At 42.1% G+C, this 14,029-nt stretch overlaps 1 protein-coding gene and 1 long non-coding RNA gene across 2 annotated transcripts; both read right to left on the bottom strand.

Moving 5' to 3' along the window:
- Window positions 1–1,801: 1,801 nt before the first annotated feature.
- Window positions 1,802–13,825, bottom strand: asb1 (ankyrin repeat and SOCS box containing 1). Its single transcript, XM_029703517.1, has 5 exons — window positions 13,495–13,825; window positions 12,950–13,091; window positions 12,271–12,573; window positions 11,466–11,860; window positions 1,802–2,333 (listed from the first exon to the last, which is right to left on the bottom strand). Exons 1-5 carry the CDS (start codon window positions 13,604–13,606, stop codon window positions 2,203–2,205), a joined length of 1,083 nt encoding a protein of 360 aa, XP_029559377.1. The 5' UTR covers window positions 13,607–13,825; the 3' UTR covers window positions 1,802–2,202.
- On the bottom strand, window positions 5,504–6,960 carry LOC115156171 (uncharacterized). Its single transcript, XR_003868196.1, has 2 exons — window positions 6,257–6,960; window positions 5,504–6,108 (listed from the first exon to the last, which is right to left on the bottom strand). It is a non-coding gene; the product is annotated as an uncharacterized LOC115156171 (long non-coding RNA).
- Window positions 13,826–14,029: the final 204 nt, after the last annotated feature.

Raw genomic sequence — 14,029 nt, 5'->3', positions numbered from 1 at the left:
TGGAAAACCCAGCTAACTGTATATCATCCATGTCTTTGTTTAGCCATGACTTCGAAAAGCATAGTATAATGGATTTCTTAATGTCCCGTTGATAGGACAGTCTCCAACGGAGCTCGTCCAGTTTATTCTCCAGCGATTGCACATTCGCCAATAGAACAGAGGGTAGGGGCAGTTTATTCACTTGTCGCCGTAGTCTCATCAATATGCCCGCACGATGACCTCTAAATAACATAATAAAAAAATCCCCATCAAAATCCGTCAGTTTAAGCTAGAGAAGGCCACCTATGGCATCTGCTGTGGAAGGCGGCTGAGCTACAGCGGTATTTGTCAGACTGAGACATCCCAAAAATCGTTCTTCTCGCGAAAACGTCTGTAGCCTCCAAACTATTATGACCACTCTATTGAAAGGGGAAACTCATGAACAAGATGGTGTTCCCCCGCTTTGTCACGGGACTCATCATAAAGTAACCGGTACCGTTTTTAATTTTTACTTAATGGAAGTATTGAGGTAGTTTTGTACCTTCCCAAAAAGGGGGTTAAATGTGTAAAAAAAAGAAAAAAATTATAAATAAATATCTTGAGCTTCCTTATATCACCTAGATATAGGACAGGCACTTCAAAACCTTGTTCCCTATGGTTTCTTTTTTTCTTGCATTTTTTGCCATTTATGAATGTGTTATTCAAGCCTCAAAATGCTATATTTTATCAAATGATGTTCTAATATATATATCTTTTTTATACCTAAAGGGGTCCTAAAATTAAAAATCAAATAGCTAAATGAGCCATAGTATGACCATCTTAAAACAACCCCGCCCCCTAACGGTTTAGATTCACAGGGGTTAAAAGATGCATTGTGAACTGAGGAGAACGCATTAAATGTACATTTGAACAAGATCAGGACACAAGACCCATGTTAGTGCCAGGTATAAACAGGACTAATGACAGGCAAAGATGTGCTTTCCAAAGAAACTGAAATTGGAAGCGGGTGTGAGAAAGATAAATGATTGCGCTCTCTTGTTCTGCAAAAAGACAGAAGACGGGAAGAAGGGGGAAACAGATATTGCTTTAGTTGCAGATCACTTTGTAGGTGGTACATAACGCCCTATTATAGAGAAAATAGAAAATAAATATGTTTTTTGGAATTATTGCAATTATGTGGAAGGTATGCAAATAAGTCAAGAAGCAACTCATACAGACTCATACAGAGAATGGAGGCTTCATCACAGCAAACAAGCAATAAACAACGTTTCTGATGCACTGTACACTGAGTGTACAAAACATTAGGAACACCTTCCTAATATTGAGTTGTACCCCCTTTTGCCCTCAGAGTAGCCTCAATTCGTGAGGGCATGGACTCTATATGGTGTCGAAAGCATTCCACAGGGATGCTGGACCATGTTGACTCCAATGCTTCCCACAGTTGTGTCAAGTTGGCTGGGTGTCCTTTGGGTGGTGGACCATTCTTGAAACACATGGGAAACTGTTGAGCGAGTAAAACCCAGCAGCGTTGCAGTTCTTGACACACTCAGACCGGTGCACCTGGCATCAACTACATTACCATACCCCCCAAAGACACTTCAATCTTTTGTCTTGCCCATTCACAATCCATGTCTCAAGGCGTAAAAATATTTTTTTAACCCATCTCCTCCCCTTCATCTACACTGATTGAAGTGGATTTAAAAAATGACATCAATATAGGGTCATAGCTTTCACCTGGATTCACCTGGTCAGTCTATGTCATGGAAAGCGATGGTGTTCCTAATGCTTTGTACACTTAGTGTATTTGTATAGAAATACATTATTGATCTATTATTTATTATTATTCAGCTATATGGATTCATTTACTTTTTTGGAGGTATTTTTGACAACAATGTGGCCTCATTACCAGGCAAAACCCACCTTCCCCATTTCGTTTGCAACTTTGAAGCTTCCTGCAGATTTTGCTGCTGCTGAACCAACCTACTGAAGTGAGAAAGAATGAGAGCAATGAGCTGAGCAGTCCAGCCTTCGAGCAGAGATTGGGGGGGGGCAAGCTGAGAAATAAACAAAAAGATTACTAGTTTTATTTGTTTAAATTATGCCCAGCTCATGAGGCCCCTTGATTATGATGTGAAGCCTGAGGCAATTGCCTCTTCTGCCTAATGGTAAGTCCGTCACTGTTCATAATAGCATAACGATCATCAAAGGCAAGGCCTGCCAGAGTCAGTTCTGGTGAAGCAGGAAGTTCTGAATGGGGTCCGGGAGCGGTAGAGAAGGGATGTGTTTTAGCCGATGCTTCCCCATCACTTTCCTAATACTGATCCGACATTGGTAGGTCAGCCTACGAGGACATCCTGGGGAAAAAAAGAAGGAATTTGTTATCAACAGGATAAAGACACATTTTAACAGTCTGACATCACATTTTCCATTAAACTTGAATGATACACATCAACAATAATCTGATGGCAATTATGAGAAAATATCGTATAAATCTACAAAACTCTTCCAAAGGTGCATTGGAGTAGCCTACATGAATGTCATACATGTTGAAATGCAAAGACAACAGCATACTGTATTTCCATCCAATTGACAACAGATTTTCATGTGAATATTCTAGAATCTGCATATAGAAAATAAGTGCATTTCACCAGTGGTGTTTACAACAAACGGCAAAAAAAAATCAGTGCGTGATGTGCAGATAAAAATCAGTGCGTGATGTGCAGATAAAAATCAGTGCGTGATGTGCAGATAAAAATCAGTGCGTGATCACGTAGTGCACCCAAAAACATGTCCTGAATAAAAATCTGAAGTTCAATGTGTTTCCATCGCATTTTCCAATCTACTTATAGTTTTGTCACAAAAACTGTTGCGTTAAATAGCAAATGTGCCTACTCTGGTCTTGGCATGTGCGCTCTAGCCAACAGCAGATACTGTACAGTGTGGGTATACAGTGAGGGGAAAAAAGTATTTGATCCCCTGCTGATTTTGTACGTTTGCCCACTGACAAAGAAATTATCAGTCTATAATTTTAATGGTAGGTTTATTTGAACAGTGAGAGACAGAATAACAACAAAAAAATCCAGAAAAACGCATGTCAAAAATGTTATAAATTGATTTGCATTTTAAATCAGGGAAATAAGTATTTCACCCCCTCTGCAAAACATGACTTAGTACTTGGTGGCAATCACAGAGGTCAGACGTTTCTTGTAGTTGGCCACCAGGTTTGCACACATCTCAGGAGGGATTTTGTCCCACTCCTCTTTGCAGATCTTCTCCAAGTCATTAAGGTTTCGAGGCTGACGTTTGGCAACATGAACCTTCAACTCCCTCCACAGATTTTCTATGGGATTAAGGTCTGGAGACTGGCTAGGTCACTCCAGGACCTTGATGTGCTTCTTCTTGAGGCACTCCTTTGTTGCCTTGGCCGTGTGTTTTGGGTCATTGTCGTTCTGGAATACCCATCCACGACCCATTTTCAATGCCCTGGCTGAGGGAAGGAGGTTCACACCCAAGATTTGACAGTACATGGCCCCATCCATCGTCCCTTTGATGCAGTGAAGTTGTCCTGTCCCCTTAGCAGAAAAACACCCCCAAAGCATAATGTTTCCACCTCCATGTTTGACGGTGGGGATGGTGTTCTTGGGGTCATAGGCAGCATTCCTCCTCCTCCAAACACGGCGAGTTGAGTTGATGCCAAAGAGCTCCATTTTGGTCTCATCTGACCACAACACTTTCACCCAGTTGTCCTCTGAATCATTCAGATGTTCATTGGCAAACTTCAGACGGGCATGTATATGTGCTTTCTTGAGCAGGGGGACCTTGCGAGCGCTGCAGGATTGCAGTCCTTCACGGCGTAGTGTGTTACCAATTGTTTTTCTTGGTGACTATGGTCCCAGCTGCCTTGAGATCATTGACAAGATCCTCCCGTGTAGTTCTGGGCTGATTCCTCACCGTTCTCATGATCATTGCAACTCCACGAGGTGAGATCTTGCATGGAGCCCCAGGCCAAGGGAGATTGACAGTTATTTTGAGTTTCTTCCATTTGCGAATAATCGCACCAACTGTTGTCACCTTCTCACCAAGCTGCTTGGCGATGGCCTTGTAGCCCATTCCAGCCTTGTGTAGGTCTACAATCTTGTCCCTGACATCCTTGGAGAGCGCTTTGGTTATGGCCATGGTGGAGAGTTTGGAATTTGATTGATTGATTGCTTCTGTGGACAGGTGTTTTTTATACAGGTAACAAACTGAGATTAGGAGCACTCCCTTTAAGAGTGTGCTCCTAATCTCAGCTCGTTACCTGTATAAAAGACACCTGGGAGCCAGAAATCTTTCTGACTGAGAGGGGGTCAAATACTTATTTCCCTCATTAAAATGCAAATCAATTTATAACATTTTTGACATGCATTTTTCTGGATTTTTTGTTGTTATTCTGTCTCACTGTTCAAATAAACCTACCATTAAAATTATAGACTGATCATTTCTTTGTCAAACGTACAAAATCAGCAGGGGATCAAATACTTTTTTCCCTCACTGTAGGTTAGTCTATATGATGAGATTATGCATATTATTTTTATTTGTCAAACGGCAATCGATATTTACTGAAAAGTTTACTTCGATATGATGGTTATTATATCAATATTTGTGCATAAAGGCGTTTCCACCTCAATTTCTTGCATAATGAACTTTACCAACACAAAAAGATCCCAACATGTTGAACGAACAAATTATCTGTCAGCATTTATACAATTGTTCAGAAAATTCCTGTTTCCATCACAGCTGGTGTGGTAATTAAAAAAATAATAATTATACGGTATGGCTTTACTCTCATAAAAACTGTGGATGGAAACGTGGTTTATGTTCCATTTAATGTTATGGCTAGTGCACACTACGCCAAACTTTGCTGACCTGTCAGCTGTTCCGTATGTTATTTTTTTCAACATACACCAGTTTCCGGTAGGTCCATGGATACGAGATAAACTGCTAGAGGAAGTTAGTCTAATTTCATAGAAGTAAGAAAGTCATGAGATTTCAAGGAAGTAATCTGATAGATGTAATGTGTTATCAATCAAAGTCCTTTTTAAATCAGCAGATGTCACAAAGTGCTATACAGAAACCCAGCCTAAAACCAGCCTAAAACCCCAAACAGCAAGCAATGCAGATGTTGATAGCAGTCATTGTTTTACAAGTCACAAGTAAGTCTCAAGTCTTAGCACTCAAGTCCCAAGTCAAGACAGGCAAGTCCCAAGTCAAGTCTCAAGTCCTAAACTTTGAGTTTCGAGTCCTAAACAAGTCATAATGTGCTCTTCACAAAATGTAATACCATTTCATATTTTTAACAAGAGTAATAGTTAGTATATTAAATTTACACAAATCATGAATGCTTTTCAAAAATATATATTTATTACTTTCCAAATAAACTTTATATTTCCATGGAAATACATGGGTAGCCATGAGAAAGACACATCAATATGACAACAAAAACAAAATATTGTAGTGCTCTCTGTCTCTATCCAGATATATTTTAGACACCTAAAACAATCCTGCCATAAAGTTACAATCATTTATTAAAAGGTACATCAAAACAACTGCTACTGAACTTCAAGTAGGCCTACAATTTGAACACTGGCCTGAATGTCTGATAAAAAAAATACAGATCCCAAAGATGGGAGATAAACCCTGAACATGGAGACTACGTGTGTGTGTAATGCATAAACAGTTAAATTTTTTATCTTATCTCAGGGCCCTACGATGCATTGCATTTGCAAAAGACCAAATTCGATAAAAGTCTGTCAGTAATTTGTGCACGATGAGGCCGCGGTAATGATGCCACCATGGCTGAAGACAGGCTCCACCGGAGCACTGGAGGCAGGCACTGCCAAGACCCTGATGGCCACTCGGGACAGCGAAGGAAGAGCCTTCATGTTCATTGCCCAGAACAAGAGGGCATTCTGTCCTTCGCATTTGTCAAGGTAGTGACTTAGCTGTAGTGCTCCCAACAGCTTTCTTCTGCCTCTTACAGTGTGCTGCAAAAAGCCCTTCTAATTGTCCAAGGCTATGGTCCTCTCGCTCTTACTCATCAACAAGAGGCACAGCTTGCTCAGTCCCTGCAGCATCCTGCAGAATCAGTAACTGTCAAAACATGTAAAAGCATAGCCGAAACAAAATGGCCGGTATTAGAGTATTGGTGATGCAGTGGGTTAAACTGAACAAGTATTATTGTTGCAGTCAATTGGATTAAATTATGAGAAAAAGTTACATTAAACTCAATAATATTTACCTTTCACTCTTTGTGCCACCTCCTCTTTGACCTCCTCCTTAACCAGCACATGGTGCTCCACCCACATCAGAGAAAAAGCCGGATCCAAGGCAGCTGCTTTGAGGTAGACTGGATCTGAAAAGGGGGCAGTGATTCCATCTTGTGTCCTGGCCATTTTCACATTGATGAAGATTCCAAGAAATCTTTTGTTGGGGGATGCCTGGAGACTTCTGACCAGGCCGCTCAGGAAATGGACTTGAGGCTTCCGCTGCTCCAGGTGGTGATTCAGGGACAGGACAGAGGGAACAACAGAACTGATTGTGACTATCTTCTCCCCCTGTGTCAAATCTGTTGCTTCTCCAAAAGGCTTCAGGATGTCTCCCGTACTGTGAACAACTCATTGTGCCCAGTCTTTTCTAGAATATGATAGAGCTTTAGATGGTCACATTGGATAACTGCCTTCACTTGTCTCAGTGTTGAGTTCCATCTAGTGTTGACAGCAGCAGGGATGCCTCTTTCCCCAAATTCAGCCTCAAACACCTCTTTGAATGTTGTGCTTGTATGCAGCAGTGAGCTGATATTTGATAACTTTGAAATAGTCATCATTACTTTTGTTTCAAGCCATCTCCCACCACCAGCTGGAGTGTGGGCAATGCGCTGTAGGCTTGTACACAATCGTCCAACCTTAACGCACGCGCGCGCACACACTCTCTGTGTGTGATCACTTTCCCGCACTGACTGACTGTGTGGAGGCTCATTGATTTAACGTTACGTTAGCCTACATGCTACACAAGCAAAGTTATATATAGCTGTCGGCTATATTAGCCACAACTTACCCTTCTTTGTGCAGCTTCCAATGTCAAACAAAGTTGTAAGTTGTTGCGCCTCCGTTTGTAATTTTCTTCACGCATGTTTGGCAAGTAGTAATCAATTTTTTTGTTGACTACAGCGTAGTCTTTATATCCCAAAATAATAATTTTGGGTATCATCTTTCCAAGGGCTCTGTCTGAATTCACCCGCCGACGTTCCTCTGCACTGCCATGCGCAACTTTTTCTCCACTGGCACAATTTGATTGGCTGCTGTCAAATTCAAACTGTAATCCATTCAATGTAGAGTTGACGCGCTGCACACTTTTTTTAATAGCATCATTTTTAATAATTGAGCTTATCAAGTCAGTTTGAGTCAAAAGACAAGTCCAAGTTAAGTCACGAGTCATTGGTGTTAAAGTCAAAGTCGAGTTGCAAGCCTTTTTTGATTTTGTCAAGTCAATTCTAAAATCATCATATTTGTGACTCGAGTCTGACTCGAGTCCAAGTCATGTGACTCGAGTCCACACCGCTGGTTGATAGTACCGTAAGATAATGGTGTTATTGTCATCAATGAGTTTCAGAGGAAAATAAATACTTAGTGCAGATATGTAAAATACTGTGTGTAGATGTAATGTAATGTACTAGTCTCGTGTTACGCCGCTCCTTTGGAAGTCTGAAGATGTTTGTATTAGCCGAAACGGCTAGATTGGAGCGCTGCATTTATTGTACGTTTCGAGAACCCTCCCCCCACATGCCCGTAGATTGGGTGCCGCTTGTTATGACGCGTGTCACTCCGATGACGTTTTATTTAGAAGGTTCGCGTGAGGACGAGTGTGGAGAACGCATGAAAATGTACATTTGAGAAGCACACTCCCGTGCTACTTTATTACCTTTGACCAATAGAGATAAAACAAGATAACTACATAAAACAAAAACAAGCTTGTAACATAAAAATCAATGTTCGTGGGTAGCTAGTTAGCTACCAATTCTTTGTTAGTTAGTCTACGGTCTACGCACATTACAATGGATATTCTAGACAGTTAAACATGCCAAAATGAACACAGTATGTATTTATTAACGTATCAAGGTAAAATATTATAGTCAGGCAACATACTGTATGAGACTGAGTGGGAAACTTTTCACTCAGACGTCAGAGCATATTTTCTCTCGCTTTTGGAACTCTGCCCAAGCAAGGTAGTTGATGGGTTTGACGTGTTGCCAGGCGTCACTGATTTACACTGGGTCTCCAACCCTTTTTAGACACTTTCTACCATTGACTTCCCCAGGCTTACCTGATTAGGGAAGCCTGGTATTCGACGAGGCTAGTTATGTAAAATCAATCAATCAATCAATTAATCAGTAACGTAAATTAAGAGTTTAATTCCAAACCCTATATATCCATTTTCAGAAATTTTTGTAAATTAGCTGTTATTTTTTTGAAGAACTTATGAAAGAGATGTGTTTTTTCATGGGGTTGTTCAATGACAGACATGTAACAGTGCCTTCGGAAAGTATTCAAACCCCTTGACTTTTTTCACATTTTGTTACGTTACAACCTTATTCTAAAATGGATGAAATAGTTGTTTCCCCCTCAATCTACACACATTACCCCATAATGACTCAGCAAAAACAGGTTTGTATAAATTTGTGCAAAAAACTGAAATATAACATACATAAGTATTCAGACCCTTTACTCAATACCTTGTTGAAGAACCTTTGGAAGTGATTACAGCATAGAGTTTTCTTGGGTATGATGCTACAAGCTTGGCACACCTGTATTTGGGGAGTTTCTCCCATTCTTCTCTGCATATCCTCTCAAGCTCTGTCAGGTTGGATGAGGAGTGTCGCTGCACAGCCATTTTCAGGTCTCTCCAGAGATGTTCAATCAGGTTCAAGTCCGGGCTCTGGCTGGGCCACTCAAGGACATTCAGAGACTTGTCCCGAAGCCACTCCAGCATTGTCTTGGCTGTGTGCTTAGGATCGTTGTCCTTTTGGAAGGTGAACCTTCACCCCAGTCTGAGGTCTTGAGTGCTCTGGAGCAGGTTTCCATCAAGGATCTCTCTGTACTTTGCTCCGTTCATCTTTGCCTCAATCCTGACTAGTCTCGTAGTCCCTTCCGCTGAAAAACAGTCCGCCAGCATGATGCTGCCACCACCATGCTTCACTGTGGGGATGGGGCCAGGTTTCCTCCAGACGTGGCGCTTGGCATTCAGGCCAAAGAGTTCAATCTTGGTTTCATCAGACCAGAGAATCTTGTTTCTCATGGTCTGATAGTCAATGTGCCTTTTGGCAAACTCCAAGGGGGCTGTCATGTGCTTTTTCCTGAGGAGTGGCTTACGTCTGGGCAATCTATCATAAAGGCCTGATTGATGGAGTGCTGCATCTCCCATCTCCACAGAGGAACTCTAGAGCTTCGTCAGAGTGACCATTGGGTTCTTGGTCACCTCCCTGACCAAGCCCCTTCTCCCCCGATTGCTCAGTTAGGCCGGGCGGCCAGCTCTAGGAATAGTCTTGGTGGTTCCAAACTTCTTCCATTTAAGAATGATGGCGGCGACTGTGTTCTTGGGGACCTTCAACGCTGGTACCCTTCCGCAGATCTGTACCTTGACACAATCCTGTCTCGGAGCTCTACGGACAATTCGTTCGACCTCATGGCTTGGTTTTTGATCTGACATGCACTGTCAACAGCGGGACCTTATATAGACCGGTGTGTGCCTTTCCAAATCATGTCCAATCAATTGAATTTACCACAGGTGGACTCCAATCAAGTTGTCGAAACATCTCAAGGATGATCACTGGAAACAGGATGCACCTGAGCTCAATTTCGAGTCTCATTGCAAAAGGTCTGAATACTTACGTAAATAAGGTATCTGTTTTTCCTTTTTAATACATTTGAAACAATTCTAAAAACCTGTTTTCGCTATGTCATTATGGGGTACTGTGTGTAGATTGCTGAGGATAATTTAAAAAAAATCAATTTTAGAATAAGGCTGTAATGTAACAAAATGTGGTAAAAGTCAAGGGGTCTGAATACTTTCCGAATGCACTGTAACCACTTGATGGTTTCATTTCAGAGAAAAATAATCCTGTTTTGTTGCAAAATGCTATATATCCGCCTCACTCTCGGAGGAATAAGTAGTACTGATGGGTTTTACACAGTAAAATGTGATAACGTCATTGTTTTTTATAAAGAACTGTGCAAATGATACATTTGTGACATCAATATATACATTTGTGACATCAATACAAAACAATAAATCAATAGAGTGATATGAGATTTGTATGTAAAATATTTACATTTTACATTTTAGTCATTTAGCAGATGCTCGTATGCAAAGCGACTTACAGTTAAGTGCATTTACAGTATCTTAAGGTGAGACAACCATATATCCACAGTCAAATATACAGAATACAAATATTTCATTCCAGCTAAACGACGGATATATAGTGTTTTGCAACAAAACCCATTTTAATAAACATCTAAAATCTAGGAATAAAACATCTGAGAACACACACAAAGTTACCCAGAAGAAATAATTTCATGAAAAAACTCAAATGTGAAAAATTGGAGGAAATAGCGTTTTGGAACTAAACGCTTCAAATAAATTTTGTTAAATGTCAATGACCGCAAAGGTATCGGCAAGTGTTAATTTCATATTTGTGGTGTGCAATGTATGTTGCTGTTACAGTATTTTTTTATTACACCTTTATTTAACCAGGTAAGCTAGTTGAGAACAAGTTCTCATTTACAACTGCGACCTGGCCAAGATAAAGCAAAGCAGTGCGACCCAAACAACAACACAGAGCTACACATGGAATAAACAAATGTACAGTCAATAACACAATAGAAAAAAAAGAAAGTCTATATACAGTGTGTGAAAATGGCGTGAGGAGGTAAGGCAATAAATAGGCCTTCGTAGCAAAGTAATTACAGTTTAGCAAATTAACACTGGAGTGATAGATGAGCAGATGATGATGTGCAAGTAAGATCTAAAAAAATTGTGGATCCGTGTCACATTGGGTGAGGCGGGTTACCGGAAGGTATATTTCATTAAAAAATGGAAAAGAGATTGAAAATGAATTGAAATATATACAAAAAAAGACAAAAAATACAAAAGTACACGACAGGACGACAAATCACGTCTGCACTGCTACGCCATCTTGGAAGTATATGTATGTACATTTACCCTTTTCAGGTAAACACTTCTGCCATGTTGCGACGGTAAGCTTTCAATAAACTCATAGGCAATAGTCAAATAGATACAAACAAATAAAGATGCTCTTCATACACGCAACCCACTACTACCATTATTATTACTGTGACTTTTCATATCATAGAGCCTCATGGCTCTAGATAAGAGTGTCTGCCAAGTGACTAAAATGTAAATATAATGGTGCTGTGTGAAGGAACTCTACTCACTCCTGGCCTCCAAGTAGAGCTGCAGGGCTTCGGGGTCAACCCTCTCTCGGCCCCCGGCGGTCGCTCCCTCTCGGTGGGGCTGCTCCCAGGGTACCAGGCTGGGCTCGGCACCGTGGTCTAGCAGCAGTCTGACGAACGCCGCCTCACAGCCGTGTCTCAGCACCGCATCCAGCAGGCAGGAGGCCAAACCCTTTGCTAGCGCTTCGCGGCTCACTGGTCCGTTGTAGTTGTAGTCCGGCTGGGCGCCGGCCGCCAGGAGCAGGCTGAAGCAGTGGAGGTGGCGGTAGGCGGCGCTGATGTAGAGCGGGCACACCACCAGTGTGGTGAGGGTACGGGCCGCACCAAACGGGGGCCTGGCGCCCAGCTGGTGGTCCACATCCACGTCGGCATGGAACCTGGAGAGATGGGTCGTGTTGATTAGGCACCATAGGGGGAAAAAAATATTGACAAACAGGAAGGGCCTACCTGGCTGTCCAATAAGAAAAGCTAATTTTCGCGTTTTCCATTGCGTGCACAAATGAACACGACCATGGTGATGGGACATGTTATGAACAGACAAAAACACTGATCAATCAGACAATAACACAAAAGTAATGGAGAATAATTGTGTAATAAGACAATAAGGTTTTTTCAGAATGTATTGGTTTCCTTCCTTCGCCAAGAAAAATGAGACCTGATTCCATTATTGGTCCTAGGCAATTCAATCAACAGATACTAGCAGATGACCCCTCCTATAGCCATTATAGCCTCCTTCATTCCATCCAATTCAATAAACTTAATTGGCATGGAAAGGTAAAGCACTCACCTGATGAGCTCTTGGAGTATGTCCACCCTGCCTACCCGTGCAGCGTGATAGACGGGAGTGCTGCGGTGGTGGCGGCTGCCGTTGGGGTCAGCTCCAGCTTCCAGGAGGATGGTCACACAGTCCAGGTGTCCGTTGACCACCGCCACATAGAGGGCCGTCTGACCCTTCACATCCACTAGGTCCACCTTGGCCCCCTGGCCTATCAGGTAGGCCACACAGGCCCCTTGACCGGCTGTGGCAGCGATGCGCAGAGGGGTGCAGGGCAGCCAACCACAGCACCATACAGACTTCTCGTTGATCCGCCTGACAGCCAATAGGAGATGTTCGCTCAGAACTCATACCAGTTGTAGTAGACTATTTTAACTGTCAAGACGCTGTTAAATAAAGGGGTGGTATTGCCGATGGTGCCGTATCCTAAAAAGTGTTTCCAATATACACACATTTACAAACTAAGGAGAGATACAGAAGGGTGGAAGGGATTTTCTCGCAATAGGCCTACATCTTGAATATGACTGTGTTGGATATGAAAGGGGTAAGATAGTGGCTTTCTGACTTTGCTAAATATAGTATGTGCATAGGATATTCGCATTAATGTGGGAAGTGAGAAGGGTGCAGAACAGGTTGGAGATGGGGGTAGATAGTGTGCAGTAAGGCCCAGTGGCCTCCCTCCCTCACTCACTCTCTGAAGCTGTCCTCCTGCAGCAGGTTTCTCAGAGTATCCAGGTCTCCTACGTAAGCAGCGTTGTGGAGCAGCGCGTCCTCACTCTGCTCTTCAGGCTTTTTATTGAACTGCTCCTGCAGCCATTCCTTCAGGTTACGGCCTGGACGAGAAAGAGCTAAGCTAAAGCTCCAAATACCCAGATGAGATGATGCTGTGCTAACTGATTTGCCTACCATTTCCACTTCCACTGGGTTGCATAGCGACTATAGATAAATTACACACCATCCACGCATGCACATATTGACTTGATGTGTCATTGATGTACACATTACCTAGATTAAATAGTGAATTGCGAATAAATGAAGTGATAAATCGATATAGTTCACTAACATGCTATAGTTTGCGTAATTACGCAGGCGTATGCAACGCAAATTGTAACCACAAATAGCCCAGCCAGCGTACTGAGAATACATCTAGTTTCTCACAATAATGCTAATGCAGCTGTATTCTCTTGCACAGCTAGGTGGTAGAACAGTGTAAACATTCAACGTGTTGTGTTGTACCTGCAGCTGTCGGGCTGGGTAGGTCAGAAACGGTGACAAGGGGACAGATGATATTCGGCGCAATGGGTGGGTCGACAACATCACCCAACTCGAAGCCTCCGCCGTCCGCCATTTCTCCCTAATAATAACAACTTCTCACGCTTCTTTGCAGGGAGTCTACTACGAAAAAGCACCAGAACTAGGAAAGTGATTACCTAGCTAGTATTACCAAAACGACGTTGTCATACTGTCCGCTGTGCCATTGTTGTTGTTATGGAATATATTTATGACACCTCACTCACTGATCACTCCTCTTTTTTCGCTTTCCCTATCCGAGAGACGAGAGTGCGACTTCCTGCTCTTGGAGTTAAAGGGGAAATCAGCAGCCCCTGTTGCAGTAAAAGGCTGAGGGATGGGGTTGGTTGGAGTAACCACTCTCAAATTCATAGACAGTGCTAATGGATGCAAGGACTGACCAGCCATTATATACAATTATAGTTTAAACCATGTTTTGAGGCTATAGTGTTTATTTACATTTACTTTGTTTACAAACATT

The sequence above is a fragment of the Salmo trutta genome, chromosome 20 (genome assembly GCF_901001165.1).
Source record: "Salmo trutta chromosome 20, fSalTru1.1, whole genome shotgun sequence".
NCBI classification, from domain to species: Eukaryota; Metazoa; Chordata; class Actinopteri; order Salmoniformes; family Salmonidae; genus Salmo; species Salmo trutta.
This window is presented reverse-complemented; position numbering and strand designations above follow the sequence as displayed.

What these genes read in the sequence shown, in the direction of transcription:
- asb1 (XM_029703517.1), bottom strand. Translation starts at nt 13,606, where the DNA reads ATGGCGGACGGCGGAGGCTTCGAGTTGGGTGATGTTGTCGACCCACCC. An exon ending in CAGGAGGACAGCTTCAGAGA is followed by an intron (nt 12,574 to 12,949) that starts GTGAGTGAGGGA and finishes ATTGGCTGTCAG; the next exon opens with GCGGATCAACGAGAAGTCTG. An exon ending in ATACTCCAAGAGCTCATCAG is followed by an intron (nt 11,861 to 12,270) that starts GTGAGTGCTTTA and finishes CCATCTCTCCAG; the next exon opens with GTTCCATGCCGACGTGGATG.